Source organism: Adelges cooleyi, unplaced genomic scaffold, assembly GCF_023614345.1.
Source record: "Adelges cooleyi isolate 19-005CV unplaced genomic scaffold, UGA_ACOO_1.1 ACOO_flye_CR_arks_rails_tigmint_CR_PRNA_574, whole genome shotgun sequence".
Lineage (NCBI taxonomy): Eukaryota > Metazoa > Arthropoda > Insecta > Hemiptera > Adelgidae > Adelges > Adelges cooleyi.
In genome coordinates, this window is record NW_026096268.1 from 5,033,856 (window position 1) to 5,056,500 (window position 22,645).

General features: G+C 28.2%; 3 protein-coding genes across 5 annotated transcripts; 1 reads left to right on the plus strand and 2 right to left on the minus strand.

The window, feature by feature from the left end:
• Positions 1 to 3,751: 3,751 nt before the first annotated feature.
• On the minus strand, positions 3,752 to 8,449 carry LOC126843497 (alpha-taxilin). 3 transcript variants are annotated; one of them, XM_050581058.1, is made up of 10 exons: positions 8,137 to 8,449; positions 7,255 to 7,373; positions 6,893 to 7,186; positions 6,689 to 6,835; positions 6,416 to 6,622; positions 6,194 to 6,322; positions 5,977 to 6,135; positions 5,555 to 5,888; positions 5,210 to 5,496; positions 3,752 to 4,043 (listed from the first exon to the last, which is right to left on the minus strand). In XM_050581058.1, the coding sequence occupies exons 2-10, from the start codon at positions 7,306 to 7,308 to the stop codon at positions 4,008 to 4,010; spliced, it is 1,647 nt and encodes a 548-aa protein (XP_050437015.1). In that variant the 5' UTR covers positions 7,309 to 7,373; positions 8,137 to 8,449; the 3' UTR covers positions 3,752 to 4,007. The 3 variants fall into 3 exon arrangements, with proteins under 3 accessions (XP_050437015.1, XP_050437014.1, XP_050437016.1); XM_050581057.1 differs by having other exon boundaries at positions 8,071 to 8,449; XM_050581059.1 differs by having other exon boundaries at positions 6,428 to 6,622; positions 8,071 to 8,447.
• Positions 8,450 to 9,802: 1,353 nt separating this feature from the next.
• On the minus strand, positions 9,803 to 22,632 carry LOC126843164 (coiled-coil domain-containing protein 174). The gene is made up of 7 exons (XM_050580525.1): positions 22,381 to 22,632; positions 21,332 to 21,540; positions 20,959 to 21,168; positions 20,603 to 20,898; positions 10,873 to 11,094; positions 10,575 to 10,715; positions 9,803 to 10,502 (listed from the first exon to the last, which is right to left on the minus strand). Exons 1-7 carry the CDS (start codon positions 22,411 to 22,413, stop codon positions 9,991 to 9,993), a joined length of 1,623 nt encoding a protein of 540 aa, XP_050436482.1. The 5' UTR covers positions 22,414 to 22,632; the 3' UTR covers positions 9,803 to 9,990.
• Positions 13,189 to 18,912, plus strand: LOC126843165 (uncharacterized). Its single transcript, XM_050580526.1, has 3 exons — positions 13,189 to 13,471; positions 18,116 to 18,325; positions 18,402 to 18,912. Exons 1-3 carry the CDS (start codon positions 13,414 to 13,416, stop codon positions 18,761 to 18,763), a joined length of 630 nt encoding a protein of 209 aa, XP_050436483.1. The 5' UTR covers positions 13,189 to 13,413; the 3' UTR covers positions 18,764 to 18,912.
• Positions 22,633 to 22,645: the final 13 nt, after the last annotated feature.

Consider the following 22,645-nt stretch of genomic DNA (forward strand, 5'->3'; position numbering starts at 1 on the left):
AAATACAAATAAAAAACATAGTTAAACCGTTCATATGAACTAACACGACAAATCCTAATGTTCTTGAGGACAGTTCACACAAATCTTAAAATATAAAACATAGGTCTATAATGAAACGCGATCGGAGCCGGTAACGACCGCTAAAAATAAACAAATATAAAAAGAGAGGTCGACAATCGACTAAGAACCGTGTTAATTTAAATACATATTATGTAAGAACATCGATATCGTTTTTCGTTTAAAAATGAATTCCTGGCATAATTTATACTCGACGGACGAGGAGTTTCTAGTTTCTGACTCAGGTTTTAAAACAACCACGAAAATAACCGGAACTTGTGTTTCTTAGATTTTACAAAATCAACCATTGATAACACCTAATGAACGGATAGATGGTCAAAATAGTTACTTTGATGTATTCAAAATAAGAACTACAGAATACGCCTCTGTTAACTATTTTAAATATAATGTGTAAAATACTTAACACTAGGTAAATTATAAAATACAAATTGGTACCTATTATATGTCCGAATACCAATAAAATATAAAATAGTCCGAACATATTCATTCAAAACATGTATAGTTAAATTTACCGTTAGTTTTAGCATAACTTAATCAATAATTACATTTGATGACATATTTAATTAATTGGTATTACCTATAGGGCGCAAAAAAAAATGTCTTGCTCCTGGGCTTTTTAGTCTCTAGTTACGCCACTGTGTTCAGTATACATAAACAATAGTACCGTGAAAGTATATAAATATATTGTTAAGTTATAGTGATTTATGCAGGAAAAAAAGATATATGTATTATTGAAGATGATGACAGACTTCCAGTGTCAACATGTAAAAGTTATCGAAGGAAGCTATATACAACAACAAAAAAATGTTATATTTATTTTTATATGTTTCTTATAACTTTATTACTATTGATAATAATTAAATTTGTAAACTATTATACTTAATTTATATTATGTTAGATAGTAAGAAACTGTGTGTAATGATTTTGATTTAATAAAAAATCAGAATATATTTTTGAAGAGTAAAAATATTTATTTATTTTAAACCGTAAACAGTAGTTAGTAATAACGTAGTTATACAGTGATGTTACACTGATAAAAAAAAGTCAAACCAGTATTCATTAATTAGTAATTAGTAGGCATTAGTAGATATTTTGCACCTTGGTGGTGGTAACGTATTAAAACGAGAGCAAATTGCATTTCGACACAAATACACCGAGCCTCATCAGGCTTACTAAATATTATATTAAACTATCACAATACTCAACAGCGACGTAAAATCGTACGTAAATACTTTTGTGTTAGGTACCTACTATATGTCACTTACCGAGATTAATTTTTAATGTGAACATAACGCTTTAATATTAATATTGTGCTTAAGTTAAAGTGAATGAATGATTTTTCCTTTTATACAAAAAAACTTACCTATCTCCAGTAATAGCAGTGTAAGACTAAGACAACAGTGCCACCAGTGGTGGATCCAAGGCTCATTATCGAAGGGGCAGTCACATTTAAATTCAATTTTGGCTTTTGACGGTTCATCAGGCTTTTTGGATTTTCAACCCAAGATAAATAATAACATTGTTATTTGTTATGAATTCCTCGTTATCTTTTTCCAATATTTTAGAAAAGTTAAAAATAGTTTTTTTACAAAAATTATTTTAAAACAAAAACAAATAATAAGAAAAAATATTCGCTAATCTTTTCTTTAAAACCACAGAAAATATGATGAGGGGTTCAAAATTTTTTTCAGAAAGGAAATCGAACTTCATGGGAACACAGGAAATGTCGAGGGTTTTTTGTTAAAAAATAATTTAATATCAAAATAAACCCCTCTTTCCTGTGTGTTACAGATATATATTTTTTTTAAATTTTAGTATAAATGGTTTAGTAAAAAGTTGCCTATATAATACCCCTTAATAGATCACAGTCGTGAGGCCTCTTAACAACCTCCTCCATAATTTGATATGCTAGACATATAATTTATTTTTAAAAATGTATGTAGGAACATCGCCATTTTACATGAATGTAAGTGTAACTACACAAATATATTATTTACTTTGTTAAGTGTTAAACTAGAGCTACCGATTACACGTGTAAGTAAATACACGTGTACCTGCAACTACACGTATTCTTACAACTGTTTGTTAGTTTTAATAAGACCTCTAATTTTACGTGATACTATTCTTTAATTAATGGTTGTCATTAAGATAAAGTATTATGGCCATTGGGTCAAGTTAGTGGAATCTTGGGTCCTACACGTGTATTAATTAGGTACACGAAATTCTACACGTGAATTGGACACGAACTACACGAAATCTACACGAACTTGTTCTACGCGTGTATTTAAAATACACTTGTAGAATTGTCGGCTCTAGTTTTAACTGTAATTGTTAAAATAAATTGTACTTCATATGAAGGTTGATTCAAATGAATAAAAATCGTTTAATATTGGCAAAGAGCAAATGTAACCAAATACCCTGTAAATATTTCAAAAATTGTTAAAATACGAAAAACATTGAAACAAACCTAATAAAACTTGTATAGTTATTAGCATTGATTATGAATAATATTATTTATAATCAACGGTATTAGGTACGTTTGTTGTTTCTTCCTGAATTAACTAATTGGAAAGACTGCAAGTAGGAATAGCCATTAAAAATTGTTATAGTGATGCATTATGGTTGTATGGAATGGTGAAATAGTATAGTCAGCCAACATTATTATGATCATACTTGAAATAGTTGTTGTAACTAGTATAAGTAGCCGAAAAAAAGTTCAACGATAAAAAAATAAACATATAAACATATTTGCATAATACTATTTATATACCAAGAAAATTAGTTTATAGTTACTATTCAAAATATTTTTTTCATTAATTAACAAAAATGTACGTGTCTCCATTGTTCTAATTAAAGAATCACACCTGCATTTTAATGAGTTAAGCGGGTGGCAAGTACCAAGTTGTTTCTTCTCATCTACACTATAATGATAGAATTAAGTGTAAAACAAACACATTTTTGGATGGGAAAATATATAAAAAACAAACACACTAAGTGATCAAACAAATGTAATTTAATCATTTTAGTTACTTTACAAATTTGCATGCAACAGTGTTAATCAATTATATTTCCACGATAACCCAAAAGTAATGTTTCATATTTACCTAGTTGTTTCGGGAATAACGACTTCAATGACCGATTTTTTATAACAGGTCCCTTAATTAATTTGTATAATATAATACCATGGCTGTAATACTTCAAACTGTTAGTTGTACAATACTGACCTTTAATTACTTAACAAACCTATTTTTACAATAATTAACCATCAGGCATCAATTATTATAAAATTCTTAAGTTAACAATCACAAAAGTATAAATAAATAAAACAAAAAACACACTCATTGGATGTAATAATTTTTAGCATCGTAAAAAAACACAAGTTTCATAAATTTAAATCTTCAATTTATCAGTTTATTAAAATGTACTGATTAAATGCATTTTTAGGATGTATAAACTATAAATTAATTGTGCTAAGTACGATTTTCCACTACTTACTATTATTTACATTAGCAGTAGATATATGTATGAATTTTAAAAATTCTCTACTCAGCGTATTTTTATAAATAGTTAAAAATATAAACGCCAATTTGTTTAATATTTTATATATGTTTTAAACAATAAGGAAATCAAAATAAATAATAAGAACTATTATTATAATAAATGAAAACAAATATATTAATAATAGCAATATTTATATTACTGATTATATTAACCAATATTAAAACGACATACTAATATTACAATTCTTAATTGCAACATTTGTTTTTATATATATAAGGCTCGTAGTATGCATAAAAATATAACTTCTGATGGCTTTAAAATAAAAACCCAATATTATAAAATAAAAAACGTATCAGTGAAAACAGTTTTTAGTTTTTATAATTAAAAATTTAACATTAGTAAATTACTACATATGATTGAGTCAAACTCTACGTTTTCTTAGTTTTCCTTTTGGATTGCAATTCCTGAAAAAGTAATCAAAAGAAATACAAATAAATGTTTTGTAAAATAGTTTAAATGGTTCAATAGTTAGGTTTATTTATTTATTTAGCATATAGCACATAAAAATTAAACATGTGTGATAGTTTCGAAACATTAAAAATTAACAAATCATTTTTTTTTAAATAAGTTATTATCGTGAAACCTGACTAAGAATAAATCACACAAGACAGAAAGAAAATTCCATATTAAGCAGTTTTCAGTCTAAGTTAGTTATACTGCAAAGCCATTTAGCAGGATCATGTTAAAATTTCAACCTGTATAGGTTTTTAATTTATTCAGATTCGTTGATCCTCTTAGATAAGTTTCACTATACTTGATTTGATAACTAGTAATGAAAAAAAAAGTAATGATAAATTATAATACCTAAACATTAGTAAATAGAATTTACTTGAAAAAACTTTTGGAAAATGAAAAAAGTCAAACACAACATTTATAGGCTCAGAATATAATACAGAATTACAAAATCTAATTTTTAAAAACCCAGCAATTTAATTATATTTTTTCTATGTGAATAATATAATTACAACTAAATTAATTCAATTTAATTATACATCACAAGATAATTGTATTGCAGTATTTCAAAACATACATTATTTAGGGACAAAATAACTTAATAAAAAAAATAAAAAACACATTAAAGGATTTTATTTGATTGTGGTTATAATAACTAATACTTTATATTTATTTGTACTAATAAAATATATTATGTAAATTGAAAAATAATAAAAAATTCATAATCAAAATTTGTATCCCTTTTTATAAGAGTTTTGGCGTTTATGCTTGTTTTAAAATTTATTGTGTCGTCTAAGGTTCCATGAAACAAAAATTACAGTCACAAAACTATGAGCAATATTTTAATTTTGATTATATCATCCAAACATTTGGTTTATTTGTATTAGTTTAATGATTTACTAGTTATAGTCGTTTTATTAATGAAAATTGACTTCCCGTGAATACGGATATATCTTACATTTTTCATTAAACTACACAGAATGTAAATATTTAAGTTTGCTTTACATCACTTGTTTATGTTGACATAAATTAGTTATATAAGAATTTTAGCAAAAGTGCTAAAATTGGAGATACCACAATATGATGATTTTATCAATAGTTATAAACAATTATCTACCTTTTTTTTTTGTGTGTCATCTTCTTTTGATTGATCATCATCTATTGCATCACTTTTAATGTTATTTTCTATAGGACGCTCCACTTTGTCACCATTTACTGATGAGCTACTGCTTACTCCTGTATCATAAGCTGGTTCATCAGACAAATGTGATTGAGATGACGTTGGAGATTCAGGTGATATATTTTCTTCGCCATTTGCTTGTTGGAATTGCTGTTCGATTGATTCCTTAACTAATCTTAACTCATTTTCCATGACTGTCTGTAGCTCTTCTTTTAATGCATCAGCTGAAATATGATCACCAAATAAGCACATTGCCAGCCAAAATTATAGATTTCAATTTACGTTTAGATTTTGGATCAGTAGTTTTTGCAAACCAATCAGCCATTGTACACATGCTTATATCTGTAAGTCGTTCAGCTAGTTCTCCAGATATTACTTCAGTAGGCACTTCAGATGATTTTTTCCCCTCTTCTATTTTAGACAATAATGTCTGTCGTTCAGAATGTAATGTGCGACACAATTTTTGTAGAGTACTCAGCTGTCTGGTTGCAACGGACAGATCACTGATCATTCTCCCACGCTCATTAGTCATTTCATCCAATAACTGTTGGCAACGTTCATAACGCATTTTCCAACTAGCTGATTCTTTTTCTTGTTTGACTATTTTTTTTGACATCTAGATAAAATTATAAAAAATTCAGCATTAAAAACAATTTTTTTAGTTGATATAAAAGCATAGCAAGATATTAAATTTGTATGATTACCAGCTCCATGTCTCCTTTAAAACCAGCAAACACTTTATTACTGCGTGCTAGAGCATTTTGAAATTCCTCATATTTTTCATTATACAAAGATATTTGATTTCTGAGGTCAATTTCAGTTGCTTGCATTTCTTCGATTCTTGTTTGATATTGTCTTATTTCCTGTTGAAATAATTAACTTAGTAATTTAGTTGCAACTTCTATGTTACTATCTACTAACTTTCAATAAGTGTGTCTTTTCGGTTAGTAGAGTTTCTCTTTCTACACTGATTTCCATATTTGCTTTTGCCAATTTGGCATCACATAATTGAGTCTCGAGTTCAATTTGTTTTGCTAACTTAACTACTTGCTAAAAAATTGAATAAATTTACAAATTGACTAACACAATTTGCCAATAACTTTGAGGTAATAAAAAAAAATTAAAAAATTGTATTGTGCTTACAGCGCCATTTACCTGTTCTCTAAGCTCGTATTGTTCACACACATTTTTAAGCCTAGAAGACATATCTATATTATCATCTCGAAGTTTGTTGTTTTTCTCACTGCTCTGTTGCATCACTGTGGCAATTTCTCCCAATGTGTTTTGAAACTTATTAGTCATTTCCAAACGTTTATCTTCAGCTTCTTTAACACGCTTCAGGCTCTCTTCCTATATATCATATCAATATGTGGTTAACTCTAAAGCAAAATCAAAACATTATATAAACTGTCTTACTCTTATAGCTTTATTTTGTTTTTGTAACTCCCTGCATAAGCTTTCTAATCGGCTTCGAGTCATTATGGCTTTGTTCATTTCACCTCTTACTACATCACGTTCGGTGATTGCTTGAGATGCCTTTTTTTCAGATTGTTTATAAGCTGTCTAAGGATACACATTTTTTAATCATAGATTGTTTTGATTGTATATATTAAATTTTACTTTAAGTTTAGTATTTTCTTCCATCAAATCTGCATACTTAATGCAGAGAGCTCCTAATTTCTCTTCCGGAGTGTTGAGCGAGTTCATACTGTTTAAAACTGTTTTTAACGCTTGAGCAAGATGGCGATCTTTTTTCTTACGATTCTTTTCATTGGACGGCACATTTGTATCAGCAATCTCTACATCCTGAGAAGCCTGAGTAGCCACGGACACATTGCTATCAGTAGAGTCATTCCACTTTATTGAAGGTAATGCAGAATCATTCGCACCACACGAAACATCATTAGCAGACATCTAAAACATTTATAAATAATTAAATAGTAAACGTAACTAAGTCGAGAACAATCGTACTTGTAGTTTACCTGATTAGAGTTATTGGCAATAGATTCTTCTAAAACAGGAGATGCAGCTTCCATTTTAAAACAGTACAAATCCAAATATTTTGAATTCAATTACAATGATACATCTAATTTGGTAAAACCTGTATTTAAATTGAAAATAATAATTTAAATGTTTGTCCATTATCTGGCTATTAGAATATTAATGATAATTTAAATAAATAATTAATGAGAAAAGAGTATCAATGTTGCATAAATCAATAAGAAATTAACACATAAAACAATACGTATACTTACTACTACACATATACAACTACAGTACGTACAAATTAACAGCCTATATAATTTTTTTCAATAATAATCTAGATATGTATTACGCTTTACTAAATATAAATTAGTAGGGAAAGAGAATTTTATGAATGGGGAACAGATTCCAAGTTCATAAAATAAAAATTGAAGATACACTATAATATATAAAATTGAATTCATCATAAATACCTAAAAAAAATTCCTATTGCATTGAAAAAATATTATTTAAATTAAGTATCAACGTTAAAACAATCTAAAGCTAGATTACTATTTCAAGTACGACTAACAAATTGCACTAGTGACGTTTACAATAACCTAATGATTTAACAACCAAACATGACATATGAAATGTATACAAAACCAAGATCATACCAGATACTATATCCTAAAATTTAAGTTTAAAACTATTGTCTATGGCACATACCTACTAGATACATTCCAATTTAATAGTATTTATACCTACGTTTGAATTATTATATTGAACAAACATAACCTAAATGAAAATCCAATTTTTTTTTAACTCGATCGTACCTTTTTAAATGCAATAAATTTGATTGAGCAATGACACCGTCGACGAGACCAATGTGGTGAACTTACCAGTATCTTTTATAATGGGAATCGCAATACCGGATATGACGGGGTGATGGGAATTTTGTGATCACTAATCTCGTGCTCGTCCTGGTTCCTTTCCTTGATAAATTCAGGGTCCAGGGACGAGGAGCCGGCGGCGGAAAATTGAATTTGTGCGCGACACTAATGACCTAAAACGGTAATCGGTCGGTCTGGGTCGACCGGAATCGAGAAAACGGGACGGGTAACGTAGGAACGTGAATAATTTCTTAAGGGACAGGCGACAACAGCCTGCACTCTGCAGTGGTAGTAGTATGCAGTGACCTGTGGTTTGCCGTTTGCCGTATGGAGTCGTGACAACGACAACACTGTACGGACTACTGCAGTGTACAGTAACTGATAAGTGTACTGCCTGGAAAACGCGGCGATATTTAAATTATGATTGATACACCAGACTTCTACAGTCTACACTAAACTAATATAGAAGTCTGTGTTTTCATATAATCAGTATTCAGTAGCAGTTATCAAAAGTAATAATATACAGCGGGGCCGATGCTACGATTTGCGAGGCTCTGGGCAAATTACGAAGCGAGGCCCTTTAACCTTTTCTCGTAAAATTGATAGTGACCCCCTCTAATGACCAGTGCACTTTTTCATACATTTTTGTCTAAAACAAGACCCTAATTTTATGAAAATTTCCCACTAATTGATATATTCCTTCATCATTTTAAATGTTTTGAAATTTGAATGGGACACTTAGGTTAGGTTAGGTCCGTCAACCCTGCATATTGCATATAAAAGTAAACAAAATCAAATTTTGTTTTATTTTCATGAGTTTGTTTGCTTTTAAGACTTCATTAGTACTATAAACTATAAAGTATAAAGCGATAACTGCCTCGATCGAAAACACAATTTAATAAGACGACACGCCTTTTTTACTCCAAAATGTAATTTCTGAAAATATTAATTTCTAGTTATTACCATTTTGGATTTTTATGCTCTTTAAAGAGCGATGCCTTGGACATGAGCCCCACTTGTCCACCCCCCCCCCCCCACCAACACTGCCCTGATCCACAGACTATATGAAACATGACAATGGAAGATGCAATAGACCTTGGTAAAACCTCGAAAAAAAGAAAGCATCTTGGATATATATAGACCAATTCCTAACTCATGTTGTTTATCACATTAAGTTAAGTTAAAATATTTTATTCTATATAAAATGAAAATTAATAATTGCTACACTAAATTGGTAAGTAAAACTCAAAAACTAATAATTATACAAACAATATATCATGAATATATTAGGAAATTACCCTCTGTACATTTTATTATGAGCTGTGAGTTTTGTTTAAATAATATCAGTTTATCCTATAAAATTTGTAAAAATTATACAGCCATTTTGAGCAACCTCGATAACAACAATGTAACATGATTTGACAGTTTATATGAATATTATAATATTTTAGCAAAATAATAATACATGTTTAAAGTACCTCTACTATATTTTTCTCATTCCGTAAACATTGCATAATTTTTGAGTTTACTGAATGGATCTAAAGAGCTTAAACTTGTTCAGTAAATATTAAATAATACTCTTAAAATAAATTATTTTAATGTTATGTCGCTTGTAAAAATATTATTTTTTAATTATTGTTTATTTCAAAACTATTGTATGACTAAAAACAATTTTTGGTTTATATCATAAATACAAGCTAGATAATGGGTTTAAGAACTTAAAACAGCACAATTGTTTTAATAAAATAAAGTATTTATAGTACAACTATTATACATTTCACTATTTCATATTTCACGATTACAATCAAATAATTTTCAATCGATTACAAAAAAAATAAAAATATTATTTAAGTTATCACAAGTTTAGCTTTCCTCAACAATACCTCTGACTTCTCGATGTTTACTTTTACTATTTGCGATACTATTTAATCCAACTGAAATTGAATCCTTCATTTCATTCGCACTTACAAGGCGATCAACTACCCTAGGTCCTTTACCACTAGGTCCATAATATTCATATGTAGGGGGCGGAGCAATTTCTGCTCCTTTTTTGGGTTCTGCAGGCAATGGAATATTATCCAAATTGTCAAAACTGTCGTCAAAACTAGATTTGTTTTTCACAGTATTTGGTTCATCATCTAACTCGTTGTGTATGGGCTTCTTTTTAAAACTGTTGAACGATGTCGTACTTTGTATGTTGGGGTTTGTTGCTTTTGTGAACATGTCTAACGATGGTCCTACCATTTCATCGTCATCTTCTTCATCAGAATGTTGATCTGTTTTATTGACAGATTTTGATGTACCACCATAATCCCAAGCAAACTCTGTCTGCCTTTCGTTCCGTTGCTTTTCATTCCATTCGTCTTGAGTCATCACTAAAAATAAATCCGAATGTTTAAAATATAATCGTATAGTAATATTAAACTTATTGAACACAATTGTCAAACCTGGTTTTTGGACACCATCTTTTCCAATGTCCCATGGTCTAACATGAGCAGCTTTCCTTAATTTTTCAAAGGCCTGTTGTGCTGCAAGATCTTCAATAATTTCAGGAGATGGACATTTGGGTGGCGGCACCTCTTCTTCATCTAAAAAAATATAACCTTATTATTTGTTAAATTAAACCCTTCTTAACTCCATATCAGCTAAAAAAAACTATGTAGCATTTTATAATAATTTAAATACTTAGATTTTTTGGCGTATAATACATTTATAACTTATTTCAAAGTATATTTCTAAACTAACCAGAACTGGAATCTAAAGGAAGACCTAATTTTTCTTTTTTTCTTCGTTTCACAGCTTTAAGTCGTGCAGCCATTTGTGCTGCACGCTTTTCTTTTAATTTTTGTACTGTACTTTGTGAGGTTTTTGTTTGTTCACGTAGTTTTTTAAGTTCGGCCTGCTGTCTATGCCGTTCTTTTTCATCTGTTGAGAATGCATAATATCCAACTCCATGTTCTCGAACCTCTGCAAACAGTTATACTAATTATAAACGCTTTACCATTTAATAGACATAAATATAATATAATAATATACACTATACACATGTGTGTTTTATGTATGCACATGATAATATATTTGTAGGTATGAAATTATTTAATTTTTATAATACTTGGTACAGTTAAACAATGCATTTACATATTCGATCAAAAGTAGGATATATTTTTTTTATATTTCAATATTTTATTTTAAACAAATGTTTCATTATATACGTCTTGTTAAACCCTCTAAATTACAAAAAATGGATATAATTACTAATTAGTATCTTAAATGAAGAATACCTGGTAATTACGAGTATAATACAGCCAAAGACTAATAAATCCCATGATACTATACGTCTAAAGTTATATTTATATTATTGTATTAAGACACATAACTCATAAGCTAGATACCAGTTATAATTTTTAATCTAACGAGAAAGGGTTTAATGTTAAACAATAATTAATCAATTTATATCCGGGTAAAAATTGCATAATTGTAAGACGCCCTAGGCTGAAGAGCATAACTAATAATAATTTTAATTGTAGGTGTACTGAAAGACCTTCAGCCCCTCTCTCACCCCCCCCCCCCTTCGTCCTAATACCCGGATCTAATTACGCCCATAAAATTCTTTAACTGATCTCTTATTAACGATTATTTATGGATGTATGTATTACCTTAGATTACTCTAGTTTAACTTTTATGATTGTCAATACAAATAACAACTGATTTACACATTTTTATATCAGAAGACAAGATAATAATCTATTATTATCTACAATAACGTTCTCCTATTTTTTTCAATGTGCAAAAGCATTGTTCTAATATTGTAGGACGTCAACAATGTTGTACAAAATAAATATAACCAACAATTTCTCTTTTTTATTTTTCATAAATAAGTTTTATTCAATCTACGTATTATATATTCTTTCTTATTCGACGTATATATTTATCAAATTTCATAAATTTAAATTATAGATAAAATGCTTTAAAACTTTATTCGTAGATTTCGATTGCTCAACATCAACAATCAATGCCCCCTTCTTAATTGGCTTTGATAATGTATGAAAACAAATTGTAAAGTGTTATTTTTTTATCAACTTATGACAAAATAGTAATATAATTAATAATATATTAACATACATATTTAATATAATACGAATGAGATTTTTAAAATTTTTAATTTCAAAAATTGATTTGTTTTTTTTATGTCTAACACGATGGCGAAATCAGATTTCGACGGCTGAACGAATTTACATTAGTTACTCACGTCAAACAACTATATTACATTCATAGTTTTAAAGGAATAACTGAATAAAATAACTTTTGGGATAGATGCTAGACTGAAATTAAAAAACTTGCTTACATTAGATGTTATACGCTAATAAGTAAATATATATCTAATTTGTTTTTTTTTAATTTCCTTGTTCTTTTTTTATACTTGAAAATTATTTTCGTGAAATCATAATTTATCTAGCGTACTTCACCGTCGTTTGTTGCATAAAAAATAAGTTACAAGAAAAAAAAAATTAATCTCTTGTATATTTTTTCGTTAAAAAATATGTATTCTTACAATACGCTTACGCCCTTCACCTGATTAGATTAGCCCACCCCCTATTACAAAATCTTGCGCACACCACTGCTAGCAACAATTAAATATATTACTATATTTTGCAAAAGCATAAAAAAATAAACACCGGCCGCATTTTTAAAAAATCAATATCTGTGCGTAAGTGCAACTAAAATAATTATAGTATTGAGCCGATTTATTAGACATATTAAGAACTCTACCCCTAACCTAGTCCTTACAATTTTTCATTGGTTTCATTTAACAAATAGTATAAATCTCTTAGCAGTTAAAACAATGCCATATGATTTATAGCCACTACCGGGCAAACACTAGACAAATTGGCTATGCGATAATGCCCGTAGGCCATAAACGAAACAAGCTTTTGCCTTACACTTTAATTGATTGTTTGTGTAGCAACATTATGCGCCGACCCCACGAGATGGTGGCGGTATGCCCCGCCGTCACTATAGCCGGCCTCATAGAGAAGGAACTGGCGAGAGGGAGCTGTTCCTCCGTTGGTTCCCTAAACACACGATTGTATCACATATATTATAGTTTTCAGTAAACGTGCGAACCGTAGAGTCGAGTTATCTACCAGTGTTACACGTTTTATGACATTTAAATTGGTATCGTGCTATTAAACAAATTAGTTTATTTTTGCACCCAAGTATGTTTGTTTTAATTTTAAAAACATCTTAGATTTATCGCTAGGTTTTCCAAATCATTCAGAAGGAAAAATGTTTTCTGGCGCTCGATGGATGCAATCTGCGATCTTGTGGCTAATAACAATAATTAGTAAGTTGATAAATATTTGTTTTTAATCGTGCAACATCGCCGTTAATAAATAAATACCACTAATAAAAATGTTTGGACCATCACATCATAAAATTATATTATTATAGTTTTGTTTACCGTATCCATTTGCCAGCCCTTCGCATTTATTTCACACGAAAAATTATTATTCTTTTTAATAATAATATTATGACTACTGCATCCATGCGAAAATAGAATGTTTTACAATATTTTTTATGCCTCAATAAGATAAAAAGCTATTTTTATAAAAATTCAATATTTTAGCGAATACCTACTAGCCTCAAATAACTAACATATTACGTATAAAAAATATATGTTATGGACATAAATAATAAAGAGAGATAGATATTTTAATCAAACTTGACAGAATATTAATTTTCGAAATCGTAGATACACAACATATTAAATGACAAATATATTACCACATCATTTCTCACATGTTTTATTTAAATATAATCAAGTAGGCGCATTCTTTGATAATACAGAGTGATGATCATAAATTACAAATAAATAATAATAAGCAGAAAAACATGTTTTTTTTATTACGGTGCATTTCTTTTGGTGGTAATAGGTGAGATTTTTGATAAATTCTATAGATTATAAGGCGCATATTAACAACCAAACGGAATAAAGTGTTGCAAAATTATGAACTGCCTAACTAAATTAATATTATAACTCGAGAAAAAAATATTATCATTTAGCTCAATTAAAAACCGGAAAGATAAGCATTTATAATTTTAAATGAGTTATTCTAAAGTAGTATAATGTTTTTATTCACTTTAAGTAGTTTATAAACACACAATAATTAACGCATAAAGGTAGGTACTTTCGGGCCCCAATACAATAAAATACTAATTAAATTCATATATGTGAGAGGTCAATAGAAATTTAAGGTCGATCTATATTATTAATTAAATCGTTACTAACACAAAGATCACAACTATACCTTATTAGATTTTAGCATAACAATAAAACGATGCGTTGAATGCATTTGATATTATAATAAACGTTTATATTATTACCACACAGTGAACTTAAAATTAAAATAACACGGCAATTATAATAAATTTACGTATTATTGAGGTTTATAAACAAAACTGAACACACAACTCGTGCATATACACAAGGATGTTTAAAAAATAAACATAGCTGTTTTGACCCTGTATAATGTGTAAAACGTATAAGTAATAATTAGTATAACTATATAAGTGCTTGTAGACGTTTTTAATTTAGATATTATTCTACCATTCTAAATACCAGTATGAAAAATGTATAAAAACCGAGTTATTAAAAAAAGATTGTCTTAGCTATGTACACGTATAATACTAGTAAATATTTTTACACTGGTAGTGGTAGTATTTTGTGTGATTTTATGTTCATAAACAACCAAATACGATTTTTATTTATATTATTATTATTTTACTGACTTCGTAAGTGACTATGCAATTTTCGTAAATGTATTTAATCTGGTTATCGTGTAACACAGAATAATGTCAAGGCGTCAGCTAAAAGTTACAACAAACTTGAGTAAACAAATTAATTTACAAAAGTTTTTAGAACTTTTTGGTTATCGTTTTATATAGGATAGCTTAATCCGTACCGAGTTCACTGACCAGAAACACAAAATATATCCAATACAATATACCAACTTAATTTATACAATAGAACTTGCATAAGGACATTTTTAACAAAGTATACTGTATATTTTTGTCCAAACAAAGTAATCGAGTTAACAAATATAATGAAGACATCGCTAAAATATATAAGATGTTATTTAATAACAATATTACTACAACATATTGGGTAGACAAATTACAATTATTAAAATAAATACATTTATATTTCAATTATTTAAACCTATGTTTAAGTAAACAAATGATATAATTTCAAGATAACAAACTTTTTTTCATACCTACATACTAAATTACTAAATATAATTTTAGTAAGGCCTGTATGTCTCTCATTAAAAATATAAAAACGAGAAAACATTTTTTTTTGTCTTCAAAGCTTAAAACAAGGATTTGAAAAATATATTGTGTAGGTCATATTATCCGACTGGCAGAAATATTAAACGGTGGAATAATAAATACAGCTCAAAAGCGATATGAATGAAATTTAATCATAATTGACAAATTAATATAACAGCTCTAGGGAAATGAATTACGTCGTAAAAATGTTTTTTTTAACGCTTACGGACCAGCCGAGGAACTCGATTTTTTCAAAAGGTATGTTAACTCAAATGTTTACGAACGTTTTATTTATTGACTTCTTCATTGAATATTTCTAGAAACGAGTTCATTTGCGTGGGCCCAGTAACGTCGTAAATTTAAGTATTCCAATAATTTATCATCGGACAGGTTACGACGAGAAATGCAATTTAAAACCGTAAAAAACAATGAGCAAATAACCGGAATTCGGCTAATCAACGAATTAAAATAAAATATTAACGTTAATACTACCCAAAACACGCATGATAACACGCATGTTTAACATAATATGATGATCTCATTGTGAAGCTTAAGGTATACTGAAGAATCAAGAATTCTATTTTAAGTGGGCCTCCCACTAATCAAAACATACGATAAGTCGTTCATCATCCACGTTAACGATGATTGAATGCTCATTATTTTTATTTTTTTATTATGATAATTTAGTTTATGTCAATTTACAAAGCTATTACGAACATTAATAAAAAGCAAATTTTTTAACTTGGAAAATAGGTAATTATTTCAAATATAAATATTATTGGTCAATTCTTCGCATTAAACATAATAATGCAATGTAATTCAATAATGTGGTTTTCTAAATGTAAATTTCCTAACGGCAACAAAAAGTAGACAGACCACTTTTTTTAACAGTTCCATCACATAGCGCCGCAGTGATCGATTCTCAATGTGCAGCCTATTATAATATCGATATGGATCCGTGACTCATAGAAAACAAAATTAAATACCTAAAAAAATTATTTTCCGTGTAGCTGGGTTATTATAGGACATTACAACGGCGAGTATGCGTTCCCTTGTGTAAACACTGAATACCTAAACCGACTAGTCATTAAGGCAATAATAATTGTGAACTGACTACTGTCTACAACAGTGTATTTTAGTTAGTCCCTTTACGCATACGCTTAATAAATGAGTAGGTCTTTTCGTAAATGGTATAATATAACTCTGTATACGATTTAATTTCTTCGTTTTTTTGCAATTTAGTGAGGAGTCGGCTGCTCTAACATCACACTCAATACCAAACTATACCTGAATATATATTCTAGTAAATCTAACGCAAATATAACGACGGAGCAAGAAATTAACGATCTGCGACATCATAATAAATGTGTACACATCGTCCTTATTTCCTTCGAATATAAATCGCATCGTAAAATAAAGGAAATGCAACATTAAAAGGATCATGGAAGGGGTTTGGGCCTTGGGGTAATAGACTTAACGTATAACGTAGAATCTTAGTGATATAAAACATACATACTATAGTGAAATATAAAATACAATTCTTGGCGTTTACGCATTCTCATATTATGTATTCCGTAAGTTATCTACCAGAGCTTAACTTCCTACTACGACGAAGTACCATGCATTTTTTTTTGAAAAAATATTTCACTCAAACGTAAAATTATAGTTAAAAATGGAACACTTAATCTTAAATACGATTAAAAAATACAAACTAATACTTTTTAACAACAATTTTAAAATAACTTTTTAGATATACAGATGATAACACAAGTTTATAATTTTATACTTATACGATAAACAATATCAAAACACGTTTATAAATAGGAACAGTAATAGTAATGCAAAAAACCTTTAAGATAAGATTTCTGATCTATAATTTTGCTATACAAAGAAATCGGTTCAGCATGAATATCGTAAGTCCAGACTCCAGACAAAAAAGAACAAGAAAAACACACATCCATGTAAAAACAATACCTTCTCGCTCCGCATCAATGTTAAACAAATTTGAGAGAATCCTAATTTTTCAAAAAATAAGTAACTTATTAGTCGTTTTAAGGATTAAATCAATATTATATAGGTACTCAAATATTTGTAATAGAGAAGATAAATTTATTTATTTTTCATACTATACAAAAATAATTTCTCGAAAAAAAGCACAAAATCTTAATGTTCCCTAAAAAGGTAGTATATATAAACAACTTTATTTTGTAAAAAACAAGTGGACTGCTCACTTCGTGAGTGCTTTAGTCATATAATATTTATAAGAAATAGCATCACACAAAAAAATTACATCTTTAATGTTAAGTAGAGCTTATATTAATCTGTAGAATGGTCGTTATTCATTAGAAACACAGGTCATTTAAAAGCAAAATATTATGCATTATGCAGTGTTCTTTATATTTGTACGACGAAAACGAGTAAGTATTGTTGTAGTTTTTTTTTTATTAATGGGGTTAAATATTAGTGATATTGCAACATTATCTGTGTAATAAGTGGAGATTTTTTTTTTTTGAAAAATACAACTTTTTTTTTATGACCTTTACTTATTAATATTAATGTTTTCTAATCTTTTTTCGAAACACCTGATCCGTACATCTACAATTTCTTTAATTAATATTTATCACCACTGTTGCTTTTTAATTTTACTAATATTTTACAGGCCTTTCAAATGCTGCGTCTTTAAAAACCAATAGGATATGTTATATTTGTAGTCCACAGCAGTTATCTGATAACACTGAAGCTTCCGAAATCCACAACATGTTTCCAGATATCGATCTACAAAGTATACCAAGTTGTGGCTCAAACGAAGCTACAAATTTTACATTAAAATGTCCTTTGGGATATAAAGGATGTCTCACCAAAACTTATGGTAAAGTAAGCTTAAATTAGTAAATTAAATTATGATTAACATTGCCTAATACATGTACTCCAATATTTATTTAAAGGTATTAGTGTAATAAAGTTATGCAATGAATATTCAATCGAAGATTGTAAAGTAGCAAATAATATTGAATATTGTTTTTGTGCTAATGATAAATGCAATAATGCGACTGTAGGAACAACTGTTCCAATTTTATCAGATGACGAAGATTTAGATCAAGCTATAGAAGATGGAAGTGGATTATTTGATAATTGGACCGAATCAAACAAAAAACAAAATACAGCCAACATCATTACCACAAGTACTAATACTGAAAATACAAATTCTAATAAATCTGAAGCAAAATTAATAACTCCAACCAAATTCATAATAATAAATTGTATAATATTAAATACCATATTAACTATCAGTTTTTTAAATAATTAGTGTTAATTAATTTACTTTAAGTGTATATTTTCTTAGAAATTTTTGAAAACAATTAGACTAGACTTGACATTACTAAAAGAAAAAGCCAATGTGATTATGTACAAATTTGTATTATTTTATAAGTAAGGCTGTGGAAAATATTTTATTTGTTATTTTTTAAGTTAAGCAAAATAAAAATATTTACTTTAAAAATATCAATAACTGGATAATTTTTTTTAGAAAGTATCTGGAAATAATTTATTTTTTGTTTACACTATTATTTTTACAAAAATTAATTTCCTTAAAAAAAAAAGTTACACAATTTGGGGTTAGGTACTCGAGAGATCGACCCTACCCTCTTAATACTCTAAAAATTAAAATTTTTTTTATCCACCTTCCAATAATGTTAATTTTAAATTAATCAATATTTTCAAGAATTTGGAAATTTAAGTGAATTTTGATATTTTATCAATATTATAATTTAATAAATATAACAAAGAATGACAATGCTATTGGAACTTCTTATTATAAAATAGCTAACTTTGTGCTCTCCTGAAAAATTGTCATAAGGGCGCCCTCAGTACCCATTGCAACATAAGCCCCCCCCCCCCCATTATTTGTTGTATTCTTTTTCTCTGTGTACAATAATTATATCTAGAATTGTAGTTTTGTGAGGCATACATTTTTTACTAGTACTTAAGACCACCAACTTTAAAGATGAATTTACACCTAAAATAATGCCAAGTACAATATTTTCTTTTCATGGATAACACTAATAAAAAAACAAATACTATCATTTATATTGGGAAATGCCAAATATTGAATATATTATATCAAATCATTTTTACAAGGGTTTGTAACTGAAATAATTGCCTAAAAAAATATATATTTTTCTTTATTGTAGAAAAAACTATATACATGCTAGTACATGTGCTATGTACATGTGTTCATAATCAAATAGTTTGAATTTTAAAACATTTAAAATTCAAATAATTCATTTTCAAACATTTTAATTTTCAAAAACTTTAAATAATACTACAGAGTGCAGATGGTGACCATCTATAAATTTTAGTGACAAATCTATATTCTTAAGTCTTAATCAACACTTCAACTAAAGCTGTTCGGGTTGACTAAGTATTTTTTTAGTTCGGTTCACTAGTCTTGAATATTTTGTTATAACTATTTGGTTTTGATGTAATTGATACACCGATTATTTTACCAAAATAGGTTTAATCAGCCCTGACCAAATATGGTTCAACTGATTAAGATTACAATCAAATCCAATTTATTTTGGTCTCAACTAGTTTTAATTGAAACAAATTTTATTTTCTCGTCAACTCTTCAAAAAAAAAAAACATTCTAGTTGAGACAAATACTCCACTGTCTTACCAAGCGGCCAGATTATGTTTACTATAAATGTGAGGCGGAAAAGGAAAAGGAACCACTTGTCGCAAGAATCCAAATCGCAGTAGAGGCCAAAACAATGTGTTGGAAAAATATTAGAGAAAGAAAAATTATATTATCTGCTTAATGACGTTTTATTTAAATTTTTGGTTCAGTTCCATTACTTAAGTATGTAAAATAAAAATTTGGCAACATTTAAAACTTTAAAGGGTTTTTTCTAAAAAAACCCATTTTTCGAAAATAATTCAAACAAATATAACTCAGCCAATTTTCAAGATAGGAGACCGATTATAGTCTCAACATGTTCAAAATTTGGAACAACCAATAACTCAAAATTTGATTTTTGCAACAAGAGGTCCTTTTGGCCTTTACACCTCACAAATATTCAAAGCAGTGTACTTTTTAACCACCTATACATGTATTTTTAGCAGAAAAATGTATAACAATTAAACTCACCGTCAAATCTTATGTCTTCATAATGAATGTCTGTTCTTTCAGCCAGTTTCTGTTCTTCTTCCTCCCACTTAAGACGAAATTGCTCTCTACGTATATCTGAAGAGACAACCTCAGATATATTTTCTGAAATCACATCTTCTTTCACAAATTTTTGAGCTTTAAAATTAATAGTTGATTTTATATCATTGGGAGAAGGTCCTAGTTCACTTTCTATTCTTTGATCTCTTTTTTTAAAAAACTCTAAGTCTGATTTTAAACATCGTCTAGTACGACCAAAGAAATCTGTGTAATCAATCCTAAAAATAAGGAAAACATCTTTTAAAAAAATCATAATGAGTAATACATTTTAAACATACCAATCATCATCCCCTTCAGAATCATATTTATTTAATTCTGAATCAGAAATAGTATCTTCTTGTGTCTTTTTTTCATTTTTTTTAGCTGGTGCATCATTGGTAGATTTTACTTTTTGTTTAAAATCAACTAAAAATGTCTTATCTTGTTCTGCTATCATTTCGCCATTAACTAATTTATCATAAAGTAAAGTTTTCATTGCCAATATATCCCTAAAATATATATTTAAATAATAACATTATTCCTACACTTTTATAATTTAGAACTAATATTAACTAAAAAAGTGTTTATAATAAAAATTATTCCAAATTCTAATAATACAGAAATGTCAAAGTAATTTAGGTATATTGGTGAAAGAAAGAAAAATCATGTTACCGAGATTTTTTTAAGCTATTATCATCACTTGGTTCGAATTTTTGTTCTAAATCTTTGGCATTTCTATTTTCAACACCTTTATTAATCTCAAGAAGACATGTAGGTGTTTTAGCACCAGGTACAGGACGAATGAATGTATCACCAGAAAAACTTTTTGCTTTATTCGCTTCTTCTTGTTTGCGCAAAAATTCTGCTTTTAAGCTAACCAGCTGTAAAATAACAAAAAAGTTACTATTTACATAATGTTAGCATCAATGGATACCACTAATCAACATAATACATTATCAACAAAAGTAGTAATAAAAAAAACTAATTTATAATACTACATTACTAACAAATTTACTTCCTTGTTCACCAAATAAGGTCACAGTAAGTGCATTACGGATTTGAGTAAAAATAAATCATTAGAAGGGCATCACCATTTTTTTGGCAAGTAAACCATGTCTTGGAAATGTGCTTTTTTGGAAAACTAAGCAATTTGTATACATATTTACCTATGGGGTAAAATTAAAAAACGAGAGTTTATCTATGAAGATTTTTTTTATAATGTTACTATGAATGAAATTGTAGATGTTTTGGTGAGATAAAATTTTTCATTTAACAAAGCTTATTCCTTCATTGCAAAAATATTTATCGATAAAAGCCTTTATAAGTGTATATTTGAACTATACAGATAAGCTCTTGATATTTGGTTTGTTCATCATGTCAGAAATTTGTAACTCCCGAAACACAATTTGGTATAAAAATAACACAAAACATCTTATTCTAGGTCCTGTGCTATAACTTTTAAACCTTTAAGTTATGCATTACATCTTTATAGTATTCTAATCCAATAATGATTTCATAATTTACATTAACACCCTTTAAGCTTTTTTATCAATTTCTTTAATAACAATGTTTCTCCTTTTGATCTTAACATTAGTCGGTTTCACCGAGTCATTCGACAATCAGAGGTTATCCAACAAAAAATGTGTAATATAATGAATTTTACTTAAGAAAAAGACAAATAATTATAAAAAACAAAGTAATATACATAAATAAATACTTACAGAAGCTTTACAAATATCAATCGATTTATTCATGATATTAATTTGAATACAATACTCAGTATCTAAAATCTAATATTTCTTTTTGTATTTAAAAATAAATTTAATAGTTTATGGCTACGATTTGAAACAGTAAATAAAACAATAATTATCAAAACAGAATATTGGACTGTTCTAATAATATTAACAAATTTAAGGGTTGATAATATACCATTTTATTCTTTATTTGGCTGTAGCTGTAGAGCTAAAGGAAATATTATATGATAAA